General features: G+C 44.6%; 1 protein-coding gene across 2 annotated transcripts in view; it reads left to right on the forward strand.

The window, feature by feature from the left end:
- Positions 1 to 25,261, forward strand: part of SEMA4C (semaphorin 4C) — a 97,757-nt gene extending 72,496 nt beyond the window's left edge. For both annotated transcript variants that reach the window (XM_081960742.1, XM_081960743.1), the window contains exons 8-15: positions 1,138 to 1,289; positions 2,386 to 2,561; positions 3,634 to 3,778; positions 5,330 to 5,552; positions 9,841 to 9,956; positions 12,970 to 13,127; positions 13,656 to 13,726; positions 22,122 to 25,261. In XM_081960742.1, the coding sequence (XP_081816868.1) occupies positions 1,138 to 1,289; positions 2,386 to 2,561; positions 3,634 to 3,778; positions 5,330 to 5,552; positions 9,841 to 9,956; positions 12,970 to 13,127; positions 13,656 to 13,726; positions 22,122 to 22,963 (1,883 nt within the window). In that variant the 3' untranslated portion in view covers positions 22,964 to 25,261. The remainder of the gene's footprint in view (positions 1 to 1,137; positions 1,290 to 2,385; positions 2,562 to 3,633; positions 3,779 to 5,329; positions 5,553 to 9,840; positions 9,957 to 12,969; positions 13,128 to 13,655; positions 13,727 to 22,121) is intronic.
- The last annotated feature ends 206 nt before the right edge of the window (positions 25,262 to 25,467 follow it).

Here is a 25,467-nt window from a genome sequence, read left to right on the forward strand (position 1 = left end):
GTTCACATTCAGGTAGTCTATGGCTTAAACAGTTCATTTAATGACGGCTCAAAGTTAGGTAAAGGTAAAGGTTCCCCTCGCACATATATGCTAGTTGTTCCCAACTCTAGGGAGCAGTGCTCATCTCCGTTTCAAAGCCGAAGAGCCAGCGCTGTCTAAAGACGTTCTCCATGGTCATGTGGCCAGCAAGACTAGATGCCAAAGGTGCACAGAACGCTGTTATCTTCCCACCAAAGGTGGTTCCTATTTTTCTACTTGCATTTTTCGAACTGCTAGGTTGGCAGAAGCTGGGACAAGTAACAGGAGCTCACTCCGTTACACAGCCCTAGGGATTCGAACTGCCGAACTGCCTATCTTTCTGATCGACAAGCTCAGCATCTTAGCCACTGAGCCACTGCGTCCCTCTGTTCCATGTTACAATGGCACTAAAAGAAATGTGACTTACCACCGTTTTTCACACAACTATGGCAGCATCCTCGCATGATCAAAATTCGGACGTTTGGCAATGGGTTCCTATTTACAACGGTCGCAGTGTCCCAGGGTCATGTGACCCTCCCCCTTTTGCAACCTTCTGACTAGCAAAATCAATGAAGAAGCCAGATTCACTTAACAACAAGTGCAAGTAACAACTGTGGCAAGAAAGATTGTAAAATGAGGCAAAACCACTTAATAAAGGTCTCATTTAACGACATAGATTTTACATTAATGATTACCTATATGCATCTGAATGAATTCTGGATGTGTGCGCAGATAAGAATTTCATATCCTGGGGCTTCTTTCTCTTCTGTTTTTTTGTAATTTTCTTATCTTTTTTCTCTTCTGTTTTTTTTTTTAAATTGAGTTAACATTGTTGTGTGTCTGTTTGGTGAGAATTGAGAAGTTCTACTTGCCTCTACTGTGTTTCCCCGAAAATGAGACTGGGTCTTATATAATTTCTGCTCCAAAAGCCGCATTAGGTCTTATTTTTGGGGAAATATGGTACTAAATGCCTCCGTCTGGCTGACGGCCTTAGCTGGGGTTTATTTTGGGGGGTAGGGCTTATATTGTGAGCATCCTGGAAAAATGCTAGGGTTTATTTTACGGTCTTGTTTTGGGGGGGAAATACGGTATTTATCTCGACCCTCTTTCTCTCTGCAGAACCCCACTTTGTGGGCTCAGCGTTTGTCCAGGAGAGCAAAGGCAGCGATATCGGAGATGACGACAAAGTCTACTTCTTCTTCAGCGAACGAGCAGTGGAATATGATTGCGACATTGACCAGGTGGTAGCCCGTGTGGCTCGGATCTGCAAGGTAGGCCTTGGTCCTTCTCTTTCTGGGGTATCTCAGGGCTGGAAGGACTTCTGAACAAATCTTGGGGAATAAGCTTGTCAGAGTTTGTTGCAGAAAAATCAGATCCAGAGAGCACACACAGATAACTGATTCAGTTGGATTCATTAACTTCTTCATATAGTCTTTCAATGTGGCAGAAGTTACAAGCAGAACACAAGCAGGAGAGAACAATTTCATTTCAGAGTTTAGAGCAGACAAGTTTACTTCTCAGAGCAGCAGACTCAGAGCTTACAAACTAGTTTCAGTTTCAGTTCTCAGCTAAGACACACCCCTACTCCAAACTTAAATTTCTGCTTCCAAAACAGCCCTCATTGGCTGAACCAGTTGCTATGCTTATTCATTGGCTGATCTATTCCAGTGTATGAATATTCATACTCTGACAGAGCTTTTCTAGGACAATCTTAGGGGAGATGGGAATGGCCCCTGCTAGGATCTGAAAGCTGCGTCCAAAATTCGGATCTTTGGCCACTGGTTCAGATTTATGACGGTTGCAGTGTCCTAGGGTCATGGCAACCAGCATGTATTTATGACCATTGTTGTGTCCTGGGGTTATGAAATCACTTTTTGTAGTCTTCCGATAAGCAAATTCAATGGAGAAGCCGGTTTCACTTAACAACCATGTTATCAACTTAACAACTGCACTAATTCACTTAACACCTGCGGCAAGGAATAAAACAGGCCAAAACTCACTGAACAACTGTCTCACTTAACAATAGAAATGTTGGGCTCAATTGTGGTTGTAAGTCAAGGACTACCTGTAACATACAGTGATTGGCGCCCTACAGTCTTTCCTCTAGAGCAGTGTTTTTCAACCTTGGCAACTTTAAGTCCTGTGGACTTCAACTCCCAGAATCCCCCAGCCAGCATAGCTGGCTGGGGAATTCTGGGAGTTGAAGTCCACAGGACTTAAAGCTGCCAAGGTTGAAAAACACTGCTCTAGAGGTTGGGGTGGGAATTGCAGTTAGGAGCGGTTGGTAACTCAAGGGCGAGAAAATAGCATCTCAACGCCACGGGTACAGAGGGGAGATTAAAGGCTGTTGTTTTTTGTTTGGTGCAGGGTGACGTCGGTGGTGCCCGTACTTTGCAGAAAAGGTGGACGACGTTTCTGAAGGCCCGGCTGCTGTGCTCAATTCCAGAGCAGCAGCTGCACTTTAACCGGATCCAGGGGACCTACACGCTGAACGGCGATCACTGGCGTGAGACCAGCTTTTTTGGGGTCTTCCAAGCACGCTGGTAAGTGTTCTGACCGAGGCTTCCCAAGAGCATGAAGCAAACTCCTGGGCCCAACAAAAAAACTCTTTATTCATTGACTGTGAATTCTGCTCATTCACATCCAGCAAAGACTTTCAAGGGAGGATTTACAGTCACAGACCTTATCTGGTTTGGAGAGCTGCCAGGCCGATCTCTGGAAAACTTGACAAGGAGTCTCAGAGAGTCACGAACCAATTAAGCGAACTAATGGTCTCCTGCAAACTCCACTCCCCTTTTGTTCCTCTTTTATTTCCTCTGGGAGGGGCCATTCATCGTCCACCTGTGGCCTTACTCCCGAGTCGACCCCTGTTCTTTAGTTGTCTCCAACACTGGACGTTTTTAAGATGTTGGATATCCAGTTGTCTGAAGTGGTGTAAGGTTTCCTGCCTAAGCAGGGGGTTGGACTAGAAGACCTCCAAGGCCCCTTCCAACACAGTTTTCTATTCTATTCTGTTCTGTGCTGTTCTATTCTATTTCTTATTCTATTCTATTCTTTTTCTTATTTCTTATTTCTATTATTTTCTATCCTTATTTATATCCTATCCTATCCTATTCCTATTCTTCTATTTCTCTTTCTTATTCTCTTCTGTTAGTCTCTTCTATTTTATTATTCTATTCTAGTCTAGTCTACCTATTCCTATTCTTCTATTCTATTCTATTCTTTTCTTTTCTTGTATTATTCTCTTCTCTTCTATTTTATTCTTCTCTTCTCTTCAGAGTCCTTTGTCTCACTTGCATTGATCCAACACAGGGGTCCCCCCCCCAGGCCTTAAGCTGTTCAGAACCAGGCCCACAGAAATGATGGGAGAGCGCGTACGCGCATTCCCGTTTGTGCGAGTAGTGGGTGGATGTGTCTGCATGCATGTGCTCCGTTGGTGCAAGTGGCAGGAGCGTGTGCCTCCCACTTGTGCTTAATGGAGCTGTGTGCTTGCACGCTTGGAATCCTCCCCTCCCACCGGTCAGCAAAGCTGGGAAGCTTGAGATACTCTAACAGGAATCAACCTTCTCAAATTTGAACCCTCAACCGCCTGGTTTTTTTTTTCATTTCCTGCAGGGGAGACGTCGACGTTTCTGCCGTTTGCCAATACCAGATCTTGGATGTGCAGAAAGTCTTCGAAGGCCCCTACAAGGAATACAGTGAAATTGCTCAGAAGTGGATTCGTTACTCCGACCAGGAACCCATTCCCCGTCCGGGCGCTGTAAGTCCCATGTCCCCACCCAGGCAGGAAACACCCCCCCCCCCAATTGCTAGCTGGGGAATTCTGGGAGTTGAAGTCCATCTTAAAGTGGCCAAAGTTGAAAAACACCTTTGTTGTAAGGAAAGTTTGGGTGTGGGAGATGGGAAAAATAAAACAAAAAGGGGGAAAGGGGACAAAGAAGAGAAAATGAAAATAAAGAGAAGAGAAATAAGATTTCAAGAGAGCAGGATAAAAGGCAGATAAGAAATCACTAAAAAAATGGGGTCTTTTAGAAAAGTAAGAGATGATGGATAACAAGGAAAATGTTAGGTGAAGAGAGGTATAATTTATAGGGTAAATACTAGTATAGATGTATAAAGAGTTAGATCAGTAGATGGGAATGTGGAGGTAAATAATTTGATAATACTACTAATTTTGAATGTAATTTGAACAATTTTGAGAGTTAAAAATATTACCGATGGGGGAAAGGGGAATTCATGAGATATTTTTTTTTAAAGAAGCAGAAATAAGGTAAACACATGGAAAATTTGGGTTTTTTTAAAGATATAAAATAGTGGTGTTAACTCTGTATAAAAATTAAATGAGAAAAGATAAATATGTCAAGAGAATAGTATGATTGAAGTTGGCATAGTAAAACTAGGGTTAAAAATGATTAATTTGTAAAGATTAGGGGTTTAGCAATGATATGTAAGCTTAAATGAATTAAAGGGAGAAAAGAAAAGTTTATATAAAAGAGATGAATATTGATGGAAGTTGGGAAATCAGAATATACTGAAATTATGATTATAAATGAGATGTATAAAATGTGACCCCATCAAAACTCGGTCCATAAAGTATGTATGATGGGGAAAAGGAAAATTGCAATAAAACATTAAAAAGAAAAAGAAAAACTCCTTTGTTGTGACCTGTCAGCTTCCTGCCCCTCCGGCAGCCAAATCAGAGGAGGAGGAGGAGGGGGGGGAGGAGGAGGAGGAGGGGTGAGAGTGAAGGTCAGCATCAAGATAACTTGAGAGCTCTGAGGGGGAAGAGGGAATGGAGCTGTCAGAGAAAGAGAGAGAGAGGTGGGCTGTCCATCAGCCATCAGATGAAGAGTCAATAGCCCCCAGGTCTGGAAGTGGCTGATAAGGAAGAGGAGGGGGTCCAGTGCCTGATGCATAGATGCGCCGAGGGCAGAGTAGAGGAGAGCAGTGGAAATCTATGGGCCGGTCCTTGGGACGGAAGAGCCACCACTACTAGTGAAGCCCCACCCTAGCTCTGGGAATAAAAGGCAGGGGGCGGAGATGAATAGATGTGGCAGACAACTATTGATCTTCCGGCCAAACAGACTTCTTAGCCTGCGGTGAGAGAGAAACTTTTTATAAAGTTAACGGATAAAGGAAGCTGTGTTAACTTCAGAGGGTTTGACGTGTTTGGGGAGCTGGGTCAGAACACACTTCTGGCCCATCCCTATCAGGGAGAGCCCCTCCTCTTGAATTGACTGGCTTTTGCCAATTCTCTGTACGTGAAGCTCTAACCTAAATCCTGCTTCCGTCGTCTTTTTTTTTGTTCCAGTGTATCACGGATTGGCACCGGTACAACAGTTTCTCCACCTCCCTGGAGCTTCCAGACAACACCCTGAATTTTGCAAAGAAGCACCCGCTGATGGATAAGGCTGTGCCCCCGCTGGGCAACCAGCCTTTGCTGGTCAAGAAGGATGCCAACTTCACCCAGCTGGTGGTGGAAAGAGTCCACGGTTTGGATGGCAAACCGTACGAAGTGCTGTACATCGGGACAGGTACGGGCTTGAGGGAAGCGAGAAAGAGGTCAAAATTGCAGCTGTGTCCACCTAACGCGTTTCACTGGGTCAAAGTTTTGGCAGCTACATTTTTGCTGCGTGGTGGTTTCTAACCGTAGTTGTTTTATTGAGTGCCAGTTTGGCACAGTGATTAAAGGCAGCGGGATAGAAACCAGAAGACCAAGAATGCAGAAAAGAGCAACTGAGATGATTAGGGGACTGGAGACTAAAACGTATGAAGAACAGTTGCAGGAACTGGGAAAGTCTAGTTTGATGAAAAGAAGGACTAGGGGAGACATGATAGCAGTCTTCCAATATCTCAGGGGATGCCACAAAGAAGTCAAACTATTTTGCAAGGCACCTGAATGTAGAACAAGAAGCAATGGGTGGAAACTAATCAAGGATGAATGGTCTGTACACCGCCCCGAGTCCCTACGGGGAGAGGGGGCGGTCTATAAATTAAATAAACTAAACTAAACTAAACTAAGGAGAGAAGCAACTTAGAACTGAGGAGAAATTTCCTGACAGTTAGAACAATTCATCAGTGGAACAGCTTGCCTCCAGAAGTTGTGAATGCCCCAACACTGGAGGCTTTTAAGAAGAGCTGGACAGCCATTTGTCTGAAGTGGTGTAGGGTTTCCTGCCTAAGCAGAGGGTTGGACTAGAAGACCTCCAAGGTCCCTTCCAATTCTGTTATTCTATTCTAGTCTATTCTGTATTCTGTTCTGTTTTACTCTACTCCTTGACTTATGACCGCAATTGAGCTCAAAATTTCTGTTGCTTGAGCGAGACAGTCGTTAAGTGAATTTCCCCCCCTTTTGCAACATTTCTTGCCAAAGTGATGAAGCAATTCACTGCCATTGTTTAGTTACTCACACGGTCGTTAAGTGAATCTGGCTTCCCTCATTGACTTGGCTTGTCAGTAGGTCGCCAAAGGGCGTCATGTGACCCCGGGACACTGCGACCATCGTAAATAGGAGTCGGTTGCCAAGCGTCCGAATTTGGATCACGTGATGGGGGGGGGGATGTTGCCACACTCATAAGTGTAAAAACTGGTAATAAGTCATTTTTTCAGTGCCATCGTATCTTTGAGTGGTCGCTAAACAAACTGTTGTAAATCGAGGACTCCCTGTAATCAGCTGATGTCGAAACCAACTCAAAAAGCACAAAAGCACACAAATTATAAACTAACACGATCAGTAGCATTCAAAGAAAACAAAATGTACAAAATGTCTTATCGTTGGCATTTGCCACCAATGAGATTGGCCAAAATGTACCCGAGCATGAAACCTACCTGCTGGGAGTGCAAAAAAACACAAGGGACTTTCTATCACACCATATATGGTGGAGCTGTCCAGAAACTCAAAAATATTGGATGAAAATTTGGAAATGGATACAACAAATTACCAAGGAACAAATAGAATATAAACCGGAACTCTTTCTGCTGAGAATAACCAAGGGGAAATATAGAAAGAAAATTAAATACATACTAATACACCCGTTGACTACAGATAGAATAACATTCCCCAATGTTGGAAACAAAGTAATATTCCCCCAGATGAATTAGTGATTCAGAAAATTTTAGATTGTGTAGAAATGGACGAGGTAACATTAAGATTAAAGGACAAAGAAGAGTCTGAATACTATGAAATTTGGGATAATTGGTATCCATTTATATTGCATAACAGGAATAAAGTTAGTTCAGCCGAGAAATAATAGAGAAATGTATAGAACTGTAGATGAATGTATATAAATATAGAAGCGATATAAGATTGATATGTACAGGTATGATGAGACAACAATGTTAATGGGATGATTGTAAGATGTTATGGAGAGAAAAAACAATAAAAAATCTGCTTTTAAAAAAAGCACAAAAAAAGGAAGTCATTTTGTGCTTTAGCACATTGGTCTCACATGAGCCTTTTTATGTTGGCGTTTAAGTGATATTTTTCCCATATCTTCTGCTGACTCTATCATAAAAGTTAATCAGAGAAAATAGTTTGCATTATCTTGCCAGGCTTCAGTTCTGCTAGTTAAAAATTGATCAGAGGCTGGAGACAAATTTTCAGGAGGGTCCGTGAGACGAGAATCTTTTTTCTCCTGTTTGTCAACCAAGTGTGAAATGCCCCTTTGGAGACAGAGCTCTTCTCATCTGCCGTTTTTATTATTAGTCATTTCAAAGTGAGTAAATCACAACTCTCTTCATCAAGGAGTTATTTTCAGTGGGGGAGAGCTGCTTTTAATTGCTTCCTCTAACCACTTAGCTGGTTGGTTTTTTTCTTTTTTTTAATAAACAAATCTTTCTTTTGATGCGTTCAGCAGAAAGTGATTAAAGAAAAAAAAAGGAACAGCAAAGCAAAGAAGTAAAATAAAATTGCAATAACCCCAACAGCCCATTTTGAAACTGCGTTTTCATCTAGCTGGACTACAAAAAAAAAAACATGCCATCTCTTTAAGAGAAGCCAACGCAGATTTGGTCTGGCAGGCAATGCAATAATTTTGACGGAGGTTCGGATGCAGAGAAGCTGAAGTCGTTTGGAGGGATGTGGGGGCACCCTAAGTGCCATTTAGGAGGTTGGTTTGGGGATTGAACTGGTAGGGATGATTTTCACTGCGAACCGGTAGTAAAAAAAAAAAAAGCTTCCGAAGATTGTGCGGCTCAGTTTAGACTTTTGAAAGCATTTTTTTCCTGCCTATTCGCCCGAACCGGCAGGAAAAAAAATGCTTTAAAAAGAGAGAAAAAAGGTTCCATGGCAATCACCTGTGTGCCCTGCGATCGTGGGAACTTTTTTATCACTTTGTAAATAATTTCTTTTACAGCTCAGCATGTGGCCAACTTTTTTTTTTATTTTTAAAGCATTTTTTTACTACCTCTTCGCCCAAACCGGTAGTAAAAAAATTGCTTTAAAAAGTGGGGGGAATGATTCCCACGGCACAGCTGAATCCCCCCCCCCCTCCCCCCGACTTCTTAAAGCATTTTTACTACCAGTTTGGGAGAATAGGTAGTAAAAAAGGCTTTAAAAATTTAAAAAAATTGGCCATACCTACCCAGTCACATGAAACACCCCCCCCCCATGCCCAGAGAACCGGTGGCAAAAAAAAATTACATTTCACCACTGGATTGGACCCATCTGGCAAGAGAGGAGATAAAGAGGATGTTGGCATTTAAATGGCCATTGGAATCAAGCTCTGCGATTTTAAATTGTCCTGTGTTCTGTGTTCGGAATCCATGCCTCTCTTAGCTGGTCAACTCAAAAAGGTTGCATGTGGTTGGGTCCAAGTGGTAGCTAATGCCTTAATTTGGGGGGAGGGGAGATACCACCTGCCCTGAAGAAAGTTGGTGCGGTGCCCCTTTTATAGAGGCCATCCTTGGACTCTCAACAAAGTTGCATAACTTTGGCCCACCTTTAAACGTTTCCTTTTTAATAGCAATAAGATTTATATCCCACTTTATAGTGCTTTTACATCCCTCTCTAAGCAGTTTACAGAGTTGGCCTCTTGCCCGAAACAATCTGGGTCCTCTTTTGACCCACCTCGTAAGGATGGAAGGCTGAGTCAACCTTGAGCCTGGTGAGATTCAAACTGCCAAATTGCAGTCAGTCAGCAGTAGTAGCCTACATATACTGTACTCTAACCACTGCACCACCGAGGCTCATAAGGAAGGTTTTTAACAGATTAACAAAGTTGGAAGGGACGTGGTAGGTCATCTAGTCCAACCCCCCACCCAAGCAGGCGATCCTACACCAATTCTGACAAATGGCAGTCCGGTCTCTTCTTGGAAGCCTCCAGTGATGAAGCTCCCACAACTATCGAAGGCAACTTCTGTTCCATGGGTTGATGGTTCTCACTTTCGGAAAATTCCTCCTTATTTCCAGGTTGAATCTCTCCTTGATCAGCTTCCATCCATTATTCCTTGTCTGGACTTCAGGTGCTTTGGAGAATAGCTTGCCCCCACTCCTCTCTGTGTCAGCCCCTCAACTATTGGTAGATGCTCTCATGTCTCTCCTGGTCCTTCTCTTCACTAGACTAGCCAGGCCCAGGTCCTGCAACCGTTCATCGTATGTTTGAGCCTCCAGTCCCCTAATCATTTTGGTTGCACTTCTCTGCATTCTTTCTAGAGTCTCCACCTCTTTTTTTATAGTGTGGTGACCAAAACTGGATGCCGTATTCTAGATGTGGTCTTACTCAGGCTTTATTATAGAGTGGTATCTGTACCTCCCTTGATCTTGGTTTCATCCCTCTGTTAATTCAGTCATTGAATTGTCTCCTGGTCTTTTTGTGTGTGCAGAGAACGGTTGGTTGCACAAAGCGGTGGCCTTGCCTTCAGGTGTCCATCTCATAGAAGAACTGCAAGTGTTTGAGGAACCCCAATCCATCAAGAGCCTGGTCCTATCAGTACCGAAGGTAAGGAAGGTGCAGAGACAGTGAATTCTAGAGCTTCCAGAATTCTTAGTCTTTGGCCACCCTGTTTGCGAAGAATTGGAAGTCCTAGTGCGGTGATGGCTAACCTATGGCACACGTGGCAGAGGTGGCACGCAGAGCCCTCTCTGCTGGCACATGCGCCCCAGGCCAGAGCTCCATGGTGTTTCTTTCGTGAGCTTCTGTTTCCCTGCAAACGATGAAACAGAAGCTCACAAAAGAAAAAGATCTTACCTTTTGCCGCCCTGCCAATGTTGGGATGCCCTGCCTCCCTCCAGCCAGCTGGTCTTCGGGTCTCTGCTGCGCATGTGCGCATGCCCATGCATGTCCATGTCCATGCATGTCCATGTCCATGCATGCCACGTGCATGTCTGCACAGGTGCACATTTGCACGTGCACACCTTTCAATTTGGGCATGCACACGCACAGTTTGGGCACTCGGTGTCTAAAAGGTTCGCCATCACTGTCCTAGTGCCATGGGGGAAAACAGGAGGATCTACAGTGGGGCTCAGCTGGTGAGCTGACCTGTGCATGGCGCATGTTATACCCTGAGTTTTGTTGCATCAGACATTGGGAAGTAGAAATACAGTGGTGTCAGGCGTGCCTCCCTCAATAATCAAGAAAGAAAACTTCTAACTCCATTGTTCGTGGAATTAAAATACTTTTGCTGGTTATGAAAAGATAGCAGCGAAAGTAAAGTAAGATCTGAGCCAGAAAGGCACGACCAAGTACATATCAAATGATTACCCAGGCCCCTCCCTCCAAAGACCCCACCCCAGTGTCCAATGTGCAACTCCCTTAGGTGTCATGTGGGATGCATCTCCAAAAGGCATCATCATGTTGGTATGCAGGACGGTTGGCCTTGACCAGGTCCAAACACCGGGTGAGAAGAAAACTCGCTTTTCCATATCACTTCCTATACTATTTATTCCCATCCCAAATGCCATGCCCCCTCCCTCCCTGTTTCTATGGCAGCCGATAGCATGTAAGCGAAGCAGAGGCTGACAAGTGGCTGCGTTTGTGTGACAGTGCCTTCAGACACATCCCTGAGGTGTTATGGTGGGTCTCTGCAGACACTCCTGGGGGAAATTGATACCTAGGATCAAGTTAAAATTTCAGATAGTGCTGATGCTTCCTCCCCAGGGCTGTCCTCCTAAACCTCACCAACCCAACCCAGAATAAACGCGTCGGCTTAAAGCCACTATCTTATATCTGGTAATTGCTTTGCAAAGGCGCCTGTCGGTGATAAGGATCTGTCGGAACTAAAGCCACCGAGGAAGAGGTGAAAGTTACTTGTCAGGAACTGCAAAGGCGGGGCGTAGCAGAGAACCCAGATTCTCGGAATATGCTGCGCCCGAGGCCAAAGGTGGCTTAGCAGAATGGCTGGGTCCCCCTCATGTGGCTGCACCCAAGTGAATCAACTGGTTTAATGTGATGCTTTGGGTCACCCAACTGGCTAAGGCACTCTCTGGGTTCCAAGTAAGGCGCCCATTGAAAGGAGAACGGTAGATTCCTCAAAGAACAATTTTATTGGATAGATCATATTGGCACAAGTGGTGTGAAAACCGACTCTGAAAGTTCCTGCGGGTTTCACCTAATTAAAAAGGAAACGTTCCCCCTTCCCATCATTGGTCATATTGTCCAATAGCGGTGTTAGCAGGTTGCCTGTTTACTCCTCCTCTTCTCGGCCACTTGTTGGAATGACCTTGGTTACCACAAGAAAACTAAGGACATTGAATCCCACACCGCCCAGCCGGGCTTAGCTCTGATCCAGCATAATGTGTGCCTGTGAGTCATTATTAAAGAAGCCACCGACCCTTTCTGATATGAGAGATTTCCTCCGAAGTTGCCTGCCTCCTGTAATCATCAGGGCTAGAAACTTAGTTGTGTGGACAAACAGAAACAGGGTGCCGTTTTTGGCTGAAGGCCTTTGTCATAGTCTGTCTTGCTCATAGGACTCCCACCAAGCTTTCAGAAAGTAGAGGGTGATTTTTTTTCAGCCCTCCTAAGTATTAGAAGGGATGCGGTGGCTCAGTGGCTAAGACACTGAGATTGTTGATCAGAAAGGTCAGCAGTTCAGCGGTTCGAATCCCTAGCGCCACGTAACGGAGTGAGCTTCCATTACTTTTCCCAGCTTCGGCCCAACCTAGCAGTTTGAAAGCACCTAAAATGCAAGTAGAAGAATAGGGAATAACCTTTGGTGGGAAGATAACAGCGTTCCGTGCGCCTTCGGTGTTTAGTCATGCCGGCCAAATGACCACGGGGACGTCTTCAGACAGTGTTGGCTCTTCGGCTTTGAAACGGAGATGAGCACCACCCCCTAGAGCCAGAAAACAACTAGCACATATGTGCAAGGGGAACCTTTACCTTAAGTATTAGAATGGATCTAGATGGGAAGAGTCTGCTATAGGTAATCCTTGACTTAACAACCACAATTGAGCCTAGAATTACTTTCACAAATCATGCTGGAGATATAGCAGGTCGTCATATGACTGACCTAGTTTTATGACATCTTTTTGTGGCAGTTGTCAAGCAAATGTTATAGCGGTTACGTGACCCTATTTCCCGCAATGGTTGTTTTCCCCCCCAGAAACCAGAAGTAAATGTCTCTTTTGGGGGGGAGCTGTCATAAATCATAGTCATGTGACCGCAGGATGTTGAGCCGGCTGCTGAGTGCATTGACAGATAACTGGTTTGCCAGGAACAAGGGAAAGTTAAGCGTACCTTTTGCACACAAAAATCTCAGATCTGGCTTTGCCTCTTCTGCAACTACTTTGGCTTTAGTAAAGTATATGCTACTTTTGACTAATTATAGCCCAGGAATTTTTCTTTCCTTATTAACAAATTTGGAACAGGTGATTGCGATGATGGAGGCAGCTATCAGAATGTTGAATCCAGTCCCAAGTATCTTTTAAGGGATCCATCATAACTTTGAGCAGTCATTAAGTGATCGGTCGTTAAGCAAGAACAACCTGTAACTCTTATTTTTCGTTCTCAGAGAGTCCTCTTTATTGGCTCCGACACACAAGTCATCCAGGTCCCCGTGGCCAATTGCAGCAAGTACAGGACGTGTTCCGACTGTATTCTCGCCAAGGATCCTTACTGTGCTTGGACTTGGAATGGAAGTCGCTGCGTCCGGATTGATGCATATGATGGGTAAGATGTGAAGGGGCAGCTGGGGCAATTTACTCAGCCTTTTTGCTCCCTGTAACCTTTTCTTTCTAAATTCGTAGACCAGTGTTTCTCAGCTTTGGGCACTTGACGATGCATGGACTTCAACTCCCAGAATTCCCCAGCCACCTAGGAGTTGAAGTCCACGCATCGTCAAGTGCCTAAGGTTGAGAAACATTGCCTTAAATCAGGGAGCAGCAAGCCATGGCTCTGGAGCTGCATGTGGCTCTTTCATCCCTCTGCTGCGGCTCCCTGTTGCTGGCTGGCTCCACAACAGATAGGGCTTTCGGTTAGGACAGGTAGAGGAAAAAGAACGCCGCGCTAGGAGGAGACTCTATGGTGGGGGGGAACCGGACTTCCGGTCGGCTCCAGAATTGAACGGGGGGCTTTCGGTTAGAACCTTTGCAGCTCTTTGAGTATGCCTTAAATTATTCTTCAGGGCTTATTGCTTAGCCTTGTTCTGTTTCCCACACACCCCAAATGATACGACGCATTTGTTTTCGGCTTTTACAGGACCTCTATATTGTTCCAAGATTTGGGCACGGAGCCCATGATGTGTAACCCCTTGCGTTCTTCAAGACCAGGTCAGTCCTCCAGAGTAACAAATGTCCACTCCTTGGGTGGTTTTCACTGCTCCCTCCTCTTTGATTGCGTGTGTGGCAGGGGTGGCATTCACTCACCTTCCCTACCGGTTCACAAATGTGAGTCTACGCATGTCCTCGGGTGCTTTGGCTTGAAAACGTGCCTAAATGGGACAGCATTTCCCACTACCGGTTCGGACAAATCGATCTAAACCGGCTGAATACCTCCTCTGGTGTGCAGTGTGCGAGAGTTTTATACCTATTGACTTGAGTGTCTTGAAGATAAATCTTGAAGCAGCTCTTATCAACACAATGGCGGCCTTTTGAAAAGCTAGCTCAAGGACTGCGATGTAGATTGGCTTTTGAGCTGGAACACACACACACACACACACACACACACACACACAGATGGAGATATAGAGATAGATAGATAGATGATAGATAGATAGATAGATGTGTCTATAGATAGATAGATGATAGATAGATAGATAGATAGATAGATAGATAGATAGATGATAGATAGATAGAGGTGTGTGTGTGTGTGTGTGTGTGTGTGAATGTGTGTATGTATGTATATATTTATATAATATTTTCGTAGATTTTCACGGGTATAGGTATGCAGGTCTTGGCGTATTCGGGTCTTTTCCCATGTAAGATTGAGAGTATCTTGGCGACGTTCCCACTCGCCATTTTCAGCCTGGTGCCTTTGCTATATATATATGAGAGAGAGGGGGGGAGGGAGGGAGAGAGAGAGAGAGAGAGAGAGACCCCAATCGTTTATACCTAGAAGTCTAGGATCAGCTGCACAAACGCAGTAGTGTCTTTTTTTTTTTTGTATATAAATTTTATTTTGTTCTTTAAAAAAGACAAAACAACACATACAGAACAAGAGCAAGGAGGGGGAAAAAACACAATTTCATCAAGCATGTCGTTTGGTTACAAGTTTTGGTGCAGCGGTTTTTACAATTAAGAATAAAGTCACTAATTATCCATTAAATATATATATATATATATATATATATATATATATATATATATATGTATGTATGTATGTATGTATGTATGTATGTATGTATGTATGTATGTATATGTGTATATGTATATATGTATATATGTATATATATGTGTATATATATATATATGTGTGTATATATATATATATATATATATATATATATATATATATATATATATATGTGTGTGTGTATATATATATATATATATATATATATATATATATATATATATATATATATATATATATATATGTATATATATATATATATATATATATATATATATATTAATTGGGAATAATACCAGAAATATACAAAAAACAACAACGCAGTGGTGCCTTTTGTTGTCTGAACAGTTCGGTGGGGTGGGTTAGGAGGATGTGCGGTTAGGGGGTCCTTTGGCTTTGACTGGCGGAGTGAGTCAGAATGAACTTTCGGCAGGATCAAAAGTGTAGCTTCTCGTGCAAGCAGCCCTGTGATTGCAACCGTTTTCTCACAGCAGCTGGGGTGCTCGTGGCAGACTATACCGCATAGCATTACCTGCGCATCAAACACAGGCTGCAGGCTCATAGCTCATAAACTAGAGAACAGGGACGTGCGCCACATTCTTAGCAACTGGCAGCCCTGCAGCACAGTCTTCGGTGGCTGCTTTGAGTTTTGATCGTTCTCTCTCTTACTCTTTCTCTCCCTCCCTCTCTTTCTCTCAATCTCTCTCTCAATCTTTCTCTCTCTCTCTCTTTCTCTTCCTCTCAATCTCTTTCTCTCTCTCCCCTCTCTCAATCTCTCTCTCTTTCTCACTCTCTCAATCTCTTTCTTTGTCTCTTTCAATCTTTCTCTCACTCTCTCCCCATCTCTCAATCTCTCTCTTTCTCAATCTGTTTCTCTCTCTGTGTCTCTCTCAATCTCTTTTCCTCTCTCTTTCTCTCCCTCCTTCCCTTCCTCTATCTCTCTTTCTGAATCTCTTTTCCTCTCAATCTCTCTTCCTCTTCACTCTTTCTATCTCTTTCTCTCAATCTTTTTCTCTCTCCTCCTCTCTCAATCTCTTTTCCTCTCTTTCTTTCTCTCAATCTCTCTCTCAATCTCTTTTTCTCTCTCTCTCCCTCCATCAATCTTTTTTCCTCTCATCACTTTTCCTCTTCTCTCTTTCTATCTCTTTCTCCCAATCTCTTTCTCTCCTCCTCTCTCAATCTCTCTTTCTCAATCTGTTTTCTCTCTCAATCTCTTTCTCCCAATCTCTCTCTCAATCTCTTTTTCTCTCTTTCTTTCTCTCCCTCCATCAATCTCTCTCTTTCTCATTCTTTCTCTGTCTCCCTCTCTCCATTTTCCATTTGCAGATCTGCTTTAAATCTTTATCCTTGCTCCTTTGAAATAGTGTTGTTTTTTCTTTTAAAAAGGAAGGCAACTGTTTTGTCTGCCAGCTCCTTGGGGAAAGAACAATTCCTCCCATCATTCTGTATTCTCGTTGTCTGCCTGTCTTCCTCTTAAATGCATTGCTTTGTTTATTGCAAGTGGTTTTAGGACCCTTCAATCATCTGACTCTTAAATGGGTGCCAACAAAACATACTGTCTGTAGCAGTGTAGTAAATCAAAGTTACTATGCCCAAAATATGAAATAATCATAATACGACTCAATAGGTAGATAAAATGCCAAATCCAGTCTGAACATCTGGCCGAGTGTGCAAGAAATAATAATAGTAACTACAATTGTGGCAAAAGAAAGCCAAGATGACACCAACCAAGATGACACTTTGGAAACAATCCCAAAACGGCTGAAGCACCACTTTGAGCAAAATCGGCATTGACAAAAATCACCATCAGTCAATTGCGAAGGGCAGCTTTACTTAGCTTACATCCTATGATGAGATCTTTAACACCATCACACATCCACATCCACAGGCTCGATAGGTGAATAAAAATACCAAATCCAGTCTAAAGCTCTGCGTGATGCAATGAACCATAATAATAAATCCAACACAGAATCAAGAGAGGCCAGGTTCACCCCCATTGCCAGGGACACAACCCATTCTAGCCTCCGTCACCAAATGCAGGTTTCAAACGCCATGATTTTAAAAGCTCCCGGAATTTTAGAAATATGGTTGCTCTGCTTGGTAGGATATTCTGGATCAGAGTTTCTCAACTTGGCAACTTTAAGATGTGTGGACTTCAACTCCCAGAATTCTCCTGCTAGCATGAAGCCAGCACACATCTTAAAAGTTGTCAAGATACAGAAATACGGTTCTGAATAGTTTGTCAATTTCAAAAACCAGTCAGTTCTCAGAGAAGCCACTCTAATCAATTTCCGAATCCCTTCAGTACGGGTAGACCGTGACTTATGAACCACAATTGAGCCCCAAAGTTTCTGTTGCTAAGTGAGATATTCGTTAAGTGAGTTTTGCCCATGTTACGATCTTTCTTGCCACAGTTGTTAAGTGAATCACTGCAGTTGATCAGTTAGTAACCTGGTCGTTAAGTGAATCTGGCTTCCCAAATTGACTTTGCTTGTGAGAAAAAGGTCACAAAAGGTCACAAATGTGGGACACAATGTGAAGCATCTGAATTTCGATCCCATGATCCATAGGCAGCATGCAAAGGTTGTAACTCTGAAAAACGGTCTAAGTCCCATTATTCAGTGCTGTCTTAACTTTGAACAGTCCCCAAATGAAGGACTACAGAGTGCATGGAAGCTGATAATACCAGTAAAATCTCTCTCTCCATTATATATATTTATTTATCAGTACAAATACAACACAAATATATATATTTGTGCTGATAAATACATATATATGTATTTGTATATGTATTTGTGCTGACACTATATATATAATATATATAGTTATATATATATATAGTGTCAGCACAAATACATATACAAATACATATATATGTATTTATCAGCACAAATACAACATATAATAATTATATATTTATAATTATTATTATATATATATTATATATATTATATATACAGAAAGGGGGAGTAGTGAGCTTCCTCCCATATTTGGGCATACCAGGGGGTTGTAACAGTAATTAACACACTCTGATTCTAAGGAATTCTACTCCCCCTCCCCACCTGAAAAGAACTCTGTTCCAACTGCCAGTTGCCTCACATTCCGTTACCTCAGTTCAAACTGGTAGACGTTCCACTCCTTCTCTCAGGAGCGGCCGGGGACTCCTTACAGTACTAAATGTCAGTACCTCACCAAAATGTCTACACCTTCCACCTTCTTTGCTGCTTCCAGACTCAATGCGGCGGGAGCGATATTCCCTTATGTGTTTCAATCACTGACCACCACCGGGCCAACGGATTGTGAACCGGATTTCTCCTACATAGCCTGATCACATAGTTTCGCCGTGAAGCACGGGTATCCAGCTAGTATGTTATATTCAACCAACCATGGAAACAATAATTGCTCCGAAGCGCTATCAGTCGGAGAAACGAACAGATGCTGGAGGGAAACAAGCATCACAAGGGGGGGGGGACAATTGTTGTATGTTCCATGAGTGTAGCAGTTGTTGCGTCGTCGGCGCAGATGCGGCCCAGCCTCCTCCCTTTAGCGTTCACACGCTATCGCCTCCTTCCTCCGTGGGAGCCGGGTGGGAGGCGTGCTGGAGGGGATTGCGGCTGGCCCCCGTGCGATTGAAGGCCTTGTCTGAATGGAGCCCTGGTGCTTATGGGAACAGAGAGCAGCTGTTGCCTTTTCTTCCTGTTCCTGGGACAGGAGGGGTTATGGCCTCTGTTCTCAGATTGCAAAGCCCAAGTGTTAAATCCTTGTAGACAAGCAACATGGCACTATAGTTGGAAAGCTGCTGGCACATATTTTGAAGCGGTTCCCAGGGAGGGAGCTGTGTTCGCTTGTGGTAGGGAAGAGCAGCGGAATCATAAAAATAATTAAAACCGACAGAGACGTGCAGAGCAAATGGGATCCTTCTCCGAACGGGGAGGATGCTCGGAACAGGAGGTCTATTTCATTTGCATTCCCTCTGGCTGGGCTAAAGGACATCGGGACTGGATTGAATGAAAAAGGGAAGGGAAGGGAAGGGAAGGGAAGGGAAGGAAGATTGTGGGGAAGGGAAGGAGAGGAAGATTGTGGGGAAGGGAAGGGAAGGGAAGGGAAGGGAAGAAGGAATGGAGAGGAAGATTGTGGGGAAGGGAAAGGAAAGAAGGAAAGGAAGATTGTGGGGAAGGGGAAGGAAGGGAAGGAAAGGAAAGGAAAATTAGGGGCGACATGATAGCAGCATTTCAGTATTTGAGAGGCTGCCACAAAGAAGAGGGGGTCAAATTATTCTCCAAAGCACCAGAGGGCAGGACAAGAAATAATGGTTGCAAACTAACCAAAGAGAGAAGCAACCTGGCATTAAAGAGAAACTTCCTAACAGTGAGAACAATTAAGCATTGGAACAGCTTGCCACCAGACGTTGTGGGTGCTCCATCACTGGAGGTTTTTAAGAAGTGACCGGAGAGTTACTTGTCTGAGATGGTCTAGGTTCTCTCCTGCTTGAGCAGGGGGCTGGATTAGGAGACCCCCAAGGTCCCTTCCAGCTCTATCCTATTCTAAAATTCTATTCATACAACATGCTTACAAAATACATACAAACCAGGTTTTCGAATGCAAGGATGAAACCACCATAGCCTTCAGTTGCACAGCATGATTTAAAAGGGGGGATGCGTTTCCCCCACAATGCAGACCCCCCGCAACTGCCAAGGGTCCTTTTGAGAGAGAGAGAGAGAGAGATTTTAACTGATCCTAGCTTGATGCCAACCTAGGCCATAAGAATAATCTCCTTTTTGTTGTCACAACAACCCATTAAAATGATATAATGGGATCCGACATGGAAGAATAATTGATTACGGTTGGGCAATGTAATTGTGCAAGTTTCCAGCCCTCTAAAAGGCATTTAAGTGTACAATGGTTCAGTGGTACAAATCATTCTCCATAACAACAAATATCCCTGCTTATTTAAATCTACACTACACAGACATCATAATTCACAGGGAAAGTATTTTCATGTTTATGGCTCTGCACGGCAACACCGCACCCACTCAAGGAAGCCCTGGAGACACAGAAGATCAGGGGTCGTATTCATTTTTTGGAGTGTAAGATGCACCTTTTTCCCCCCCAAAAAAGAGGGTGAAAATCTGGGTGCATCTTATACACCGAATACAGCATTTTTGGCCTACTGAAACTCCACCCTCTTCGCAAAAATGGACGTGCAGAGTGTTTGGGAGACTTGTAGAGTGCTCCTGGGGGCTGGAGAGGGGAAAAATGGGCAAAAAACGGGCAATTGTTTGCTCTTAAAGGCTACGCATGCCCTTTTTTGGCAAAAAAACAGGCCCATTTTTGTGAGAACCAGCCATTTTTTGCTCATTTTTGCCTCCCCAGCCCCCAGGAGCAGTCTGCATGCTCCGTTTTTCACAAAAATGAGGTGTGCAGAGGGCTTGGGTGGTTTGCAGAATGCAAAACCTTTTTTTAAAAAAAATACCTCTTTAAAATCTTGGTGCTTCTTATACTCTGAAAACTATGGTACTTTCCCTATCAGTTCGCAAAGGTGACCGTGCCTGCACCTTGCATGCACGCGGCTTGAAAATGTGCCCAAATAGGATAGCACAGAGCAGAGACGAGAGAACCAGCTGAATATCACCTCTGCCTAAAATCAAACTCAGTTGCCCCTTGCCCGACAGATCAAAGCACACGCTTGTAACCTCAGGATTGTTCACAAATGCCATCTAACTCGGTGGCATCTCCACAGCTTCTTTTGGACCCAATTCTGTAATTTTTAACATGACCCCCAAAAGAGAAATGTTTAAAATTCGAGAGATAATCTGGAGAGAGAGAAACGATCTGGAGATGTGATGGTCAGAAGGAATAACTTGGAGGAACAGGAAGAAGAGTTGCAACTAAAACAACCATCAGATAAAAGAAACCTGAGGCCAGGGCAGAAATGTAATTTGAGAAAGCAGACAAAACCTTCCCTAATTCCCATGAAGATAAGGAGTGGTGGCGGTGAAGCGCATGCGGACTTGCAAAATTCAGGGGTGTCAAACTGGATTTCTTCAAGGGCTGGGTCAGCATTCGGCTGGGGGGGCAGGGAGCGGGGGCGGGAGATGGGATGGATGCCTCCTACAGCATCCTCCCGAGGCCTCTGCACGGCCCGTTTTTGGCCGTAAGATACTTTGGAGCCCGTCAGGCTGAAAACTGCAATACTGGTGCTCTTAAATAATTCACGTCTCTTTAAGTAAGTTCTTTGCAAAGTTTCGAATCCTGGGTACAATGAAGCCTGTTTCATTCCAGCTCAGAGGATTAAAAAAAGGACAGGAAAGTCTTTTTTTTTAGTTTTTTTTTTAATTGTTACACATTTTAACTTCTTTTATGAACAAAAGGTTTTCTTGGGTCTTCCCTCTTTACATCTTCTCTTGTGCATAGTTCATTTTACATCATATTTCCATTTCCAATTTCAGCCATCTTATTTTCTTCCCTATTTTCCAACAGCTTTGATTTCTTCTTAATATATAAACAATATCATTATTTGCCCTTCCAAGTTCATCAAATTTAACATTTCATTTCCATCTATTATTCTGTTTTACTATCAGTAACATATATCCTCAAATTTAATTTTGTATAGTAAACATTTCACTTAGTTGATTATCCACAATTAACAGTATTACTCTGTTTCCCTCACATCATATTACTTATATACCATTGGTAATATTACCATATTTCATTCTATTCTAAGGGGAAATCCTTTTCCTACCTTCCTCCTTTCAACCATTTTCTCTTAGTCTCTCAGGAATTCCACTTCTCTTATATTGGGAAGTCTGAATGAGTATGCCTGCTGTCACATGTCCGTCACAAGCAGAACTACCGTATTTTTCGGAGTATAAGACGCACCTTTTTCCCTCAAAAAAGAGGCTGAAAAGCTGGGTGCGTCTTATACACTGAATACAGCACTTTGTGCCTCCCGAAACCCTGCCCCCCTTCACCAAAATGGCCATGCAGAACCTTTAGGAGGCTTTCGGAGTGCTCCTGGGGGCTGGGGAGGGCAGAAATGAGCAAAAAACAGGCCATTTTTTGCTCAATTTTGCCCCCCCCCCCCTCAGCCCCCAGGAGCACTCCATAAGCCTCCTAAAGGCTATGCATGCCCTTCTTTGCCTCTTCAAAACCTTGGTCCGTCTTATACTCCGAAAAATGTGGTAGGTGCTACTAGATCAATAAGTAGGCTGATCTAAAGACTTCCTTGGTTTGGCTTCAGTTTTTTCAGGACCTCTCGTGCATGTTGAACCTTTTAAATAAAAAACACAAATTGTGAACAGTTAGGAATCCCCCTCAATGTGGATAGCATTAACCCCATCCCATTCTTTTGTCTTTCACTTGACTCCTCTGCAGGGACCAAGATCGTTTCCAAGAACATCACCGTGATGGTTGGAATGGACCTGGTGCTACCTTGCCAACTCACCTCCAACCTTGCTAAGGCTCTTTGGACCTTCAATGGGCAGGATTTGGTGGAGAGCCAAGCTTCGGTTGTCTACGATGCTCACCTTCAGGCACTGATTGTGTTGGATATCCACTTGAAGCATTCTGGATTGTACAAGTGCATCCAGCTAGAGGAGATGAATGAATTAATGACGGAGAGTTACCAGGTCACTGTGCTGGCTGACCCAGCCATGTCGCTGGAGACCCGGGCTCCCTTGGACAACTTGGGCCTGGTTTGGGTGGTGGTGATTGCTCTCTCAGCCATCTGTGTGGTCCTCCTGCTCGTGGTCTTCTCCCTGAGGCGCAGGCTGAAAGAAGAACGCGAGAAAGGCTCCAAGGCCATTGAAAGCACCCTTGTCTACCCCATTGAGATGCCCAAAGAGCCTAAGAGCCCTACTTTTATTCCCAGCACTACTTCAGACTCGGATGAGAAGCTCTGGGACCCTGCCAGCTACTACTACTCGGATGGCTCCCTCAAGATCGTCCCGGGTCACGCGGTGTGCCAGAACGGGGGCACCACTCCCTCGCCCACCACGAACGGCATTCCTGGCCAACCCTTGCAGTCTCCCCACCTCCACTCGCCAAACCGCATCAACCTGAGCAACATCCGTGGCTCGTCTTCCAATGGCTACATCCGCCTCAATTTGGGCACCGAGGAGCGGCCGGACTACAGTGACTTGGCCGAGGAGCTGCGTCGGAAGTTGAAGCAGAGACAAGCTCTGCCTGACTCGAATCCCGAGGAGTCTTCGGTATGAGCTGCCCTGCGGACTTGTCGGACCAATTACTCAACTACCTCATCTCCTAGGCCAGGGTCGCAGCCCGCCTCGAAACGACTCTCTCTTTTTAAGACAAGACTCTGGACACTTTTGTAACAGGCTTTCTTCACATCCCCCTATTTTGATACACACTGCCGAGAAGACCCCTTTCCCTCACAGCTCCCCCCTTGTTCAGTGTTCTCTGCTGTGCTTCCTTTTTGAAACTGTTCTGGGACTATTGTTGAGCGGTGGTCTTCATTCCTTCATCTTTGGATGTTGAGTCCGAGCCTCTTAGAGACTTGTCATGGGCAGGGAGACCCCCGAGCCGAACCCACTGCCCTGTTTCAGATCTGCATGGGGGATGGGGTTGACATGGTCGTGCGAAAAGCAAGCCAGAGTTTTGTTCCCCACGGCATGGTTGCAGTTGGCTTCCTAGCAGTTATTGCCATGTTTTCTCTCTTCTTCCTACCTTGACTGCAAGAGTTGGACTCTGCGGTAGTGATTTTCCCCAAAAGGGTAGGGATCAGGAGGGGGGAAAACCAGCCCCCGCCCCAAAATAGGACCCCTTTGGGAAAAGGGGACCTCAGAAAGACAGGTGTCCTCAGGGACAAGGTGTGTGTTGGGAAACTCAACCAAAGAGAAAGGGGTACCTTGGGGACTGGGGAACACTCTTAGCCATAGCTTGGCCTCCTTTCTTACAGCTACATGTAAAAGTGAGGCACACTCAACCCACCCAAGAGCTTTCCTTTCCCAGCAGTGGGTGGGGCACCTTTGTGGGGGTGAGAAACACTTGGTCCTGATGTCCTTCTGGGGGAGCTACAGGAGGTCTGAGGTCCCTGGAGTAGTGGAGAGGTAAAACTTTCAAATCAATTGTTCAGGGGTTTTACAGAGGTGTCTTTGCAGCTCCCTTAAACTCTCCTCGCATCTTCACCGAAAGATAAAGGCATCCCAATGTTTCCATCCCATCCATTTTGGGGACCTCTTTGGACCACGTGCAAAGGAAGGGATTGACCTTCCAAGAGAGTGGAGGAAGGCAAGCATTGGGGGGGGGGCGGTCAGTCCCACATGGCCCACTCTCTGCTAATGCCTTGCACATTCCCTTGGCAGGAGGGTTGTACCACCCTTCCACCCACACCCTCCCTCCGAAACGTGCCACCGGGGTGACTTTGTATCCTCTGGCCTGTCTTCTTCATTGCGCCCCAGGCTCCCTTTCCTGAAGGATACGCACAACTACAGGAAGCTTAAGTGTGCGGTTGCACGCTCACTCGTGGCCATGAGCGCAATGGTCATTGTCGGGGCGGGTTAAGGGAAACAAGTGCCATCACATGTTCCATCCCACAAATTACATTCTCGGCATCCTTCAGGGTCATAATACATGTGACATTCTGTTCCTACCAGTCAATCGGTGTGTGTGTGTGTGTGTGTTCATGAGTGTGTTTGTGTGTGTGAGAGAGAGATCGAGAAGGGCTTTCTCCACCCAAGGCGCTTCCCTGGGTCAAGCGAAGACCTTTGCAGATGGCAGTCACCCAACTTGTGAATCAGTGGGTGGGCCACCTTGGTTCGTTTTAGGGTGATGGCCAAACCCAGCACCTGTACGGTGAATTTAGGGGTTCCCTATATTGGGCGAATCCAGAATATCATTGAAATCGTCCACGAGGTTAAAGGCAGTGGTGTGCGATGCTGCCGGTTAAACAACCGGTTCGGTGAGCGCGTGCTTAAAGACCTTGCCCACAGCACTGAAAATGGAGCATTTGGAAGCTCAGCTGCTTACCTTCCAATGGTAAATAAAACAGCGAAGTTGGGGGAAATCAGTGGGGCTCCCTGATTGAGATGAGCTCGAAAGCTGGAAATAAAGGACAGAATAGGGCAGGGGTGGGTGGGTGGGGTCAACTGATTGTTGACGCTACCGGTCCGCCTAAACCGGTCCGAACCGTCTGAATACCATCTCTGGCTAAAGGTATTGTGGCATTGTGTGCATACAATCAGAGAGAGAGAGAAAGAGAATTGCGCTTTCGAAAGAAAGGAACGGAGCCGGATTCTCCCCCCCCTCCCCCCTTTTCCATGGGGAGCATGCAATTCCCTACTACATTCATTTCAACCCCTGCGTTGACATCATCTGTGTTGACCCAGCACCCCCTTTCGTATCCCGCATGCTTTTCATGCCACCGTCACCGGATGTTCGTTTCTCCTTCTTCCTGAAAACACTACTTATGTACATAAAGGAACACGCTCTCTTGTTTCCCCAGCTGCCCTGAAATGTAATTTATTTGTTATTAAAATGTATTTATTTGACAGAAATGTACAAATATTTTTATACTAATAATAAAATGAAAAAAGAAAGGGGGGGAAAAACCAGGTTTGTCATGCTGTGTGCCTAGTGGTTAATCTCCCTCCCAGTCACCCATAAGAGAGCATTTAGCATTTATATACTGCTTAATAGTGCTTTTACAGCCCTCTCTAAGCGGTTTACAGAGTCAGCCTGTTGCCCCCAACAATCTGGGTCC

Source organism: Natrix helvetica, assembly GCF_964273705.1.
Source record: "Natrix helvetica genome assembly, chromosome: 8".
In the NCBI taxonomy this organism is placed as follows: Eukaryota; Metazoa; Chordata; class Lepidosauria; order Squamata; family Natricidae; genus Natrix; species Natrix helvetica.